Raw genomic sequence first — 1,452 nt, forward strand, 5'->3', positions numbered from 1 at the left:
TGATCGATCACTGTGTCAGATGTTAAGACATTTGACTTTCTGCAGCTTTAGCAGCTAATGCTCTAAAAATTATATCATGTATAATACAAACATATTCCAATTTATGCATACATGATTAGCATCAATACCAAATTTTTTAAAGTAATCCCAAATGTAAAACTCTAGAACTGAAATAATCTAGCAATAAGGTTTCCAATACGCTGTTGATCACAGTAGCTTTGCTACTATAACATATGTACTTAAGGAACATCAAGAGAGTAACGTGATGCAACTGATGATGTTTTTGTAGTAAAACATACTTGCCACTTCGAAAGAAGATTTCCCGTCAGATCAAGCTCCTTAAGGTCTGAAATAAACAAATGTACATTAATGAGCAAATGCTACAAGATGCATCTGACAAACTCAAAATTAGAATATAGGAACTTACTTGGAACTAGAGATTTGATCTCACTAGCAGAACCAATCGAACTAATCCCCAAATAAGAAACCGAAGCAGCAACCAATTCCTCAAAGTTCTTCAGCTTCTCCTCAACTTTATTTCTCCCCACAAGTTGTACCGATACACGCTTGTTGCTCGTCGAAAGCACATACATTTCGTCTGCACAATCTCAAGTTCAGTTCTGTACATTTTCTTTAGCTGAACTTCACTTTGATACACTAAAGTTCACCGATTTTTAGCTTTGCATTCAAAACTAGAACAAAATAAGTCATTAACTAATATAAGACAAAAACTGGGTTTTAAATTAATTCAGTATAATGGTATTTTGGGCTAATCCTAATTTTTTGAATAATTCAGAGTTAAAAAAAAGGTCAGTTTTCTTATACCTTCTTCTTCTTTAGTGGAATCGCTCCGATACCTAACACGAAGACCCTCAACAAACGAGATCCCTGCACTCAAATTCTTGGATCGGACGAGGGAACCGGACTTATCGGATCGGGTAGTGAAGTAACGGGTCCCGTTAACGGATCCGTTGTGCTTTCCGTCGTCGCCGTCGTCCCAGTCGACGCCGATCCAGACGCCCTGATGACCGGTGACGGGTCCGATGTATCGTTGCCGGTTCTGCGGGGTTTCCGGCGAAGTGGACCCGCCTGCCCGATATTCGAAACGCTGGCGTTTCGGCGTCCGCCATTTGTGAGGGTTTTGGGGAGGTAGAGAAGAGGGAGGGAGGGAGTGGAGGTGAGAGTGAGGAGTAGATCCGACCCGGTAATTAAAGGGGTTTTTAATTTGTAAATGGAGCGGGTATCGAGTTACAGCCAGGGTTAAAATGTGGATATTGTTCTGCAGTAGATTCATTAATGGCAAAATAACCAGATTGGTATATTTTTAGACCCACTTAACTGATTTGTTTTTTTTTTACCTCCGGAGTTGGCTGCGCGCTAAAAAAATTAGGTTTCGGTCCTTCAAATTTTCAGTAGTCTCATATTAGCCTCTCAAATCATTAAAATTTTCCA

The 1,452-nt window shown here is 39.9% G+C and overlaps 1 protein-coding gene across 1 annotated transcript in view; it reads right to left on the bottom strand.

The window, feature by feature from the left end:
* LOC109830178 (tubulin-folding cofactor E) overlaps window positions 1–1,145 on the bottom strand; it is a 16,896-nt gene extending 15,751 nt beyond the window's left edge. Inside the window, 4 exon segments of the mRNA XM_020397353.1 lie at window positions 300–346; window positions 428–598; window positions 826–1,052; window positions 1,054–1,145. Coding sequence (XP_020252942.1) covers window positions 300–346; window positions 428–598; window positions 826–1,052; window positions 1,054–1,130 — 522 coding nt within the window. The 5' untranslated portion in view covers window positions 1,131–1,145.

The sequence above is a fragment of the Asparagus officinalis genome, chromosome 2, assembly GCF_001876935.1.
Source record: "Asparagus officinalis chromosome 2, Aspof.V1, whole genome shotgun sequence".
NCBI lineage: Eukaryota > Viridiplantae > Streptophyta > Magnoliopsida > Asparagales > Asparagaceae > Asparagus > Asparagus officinalis.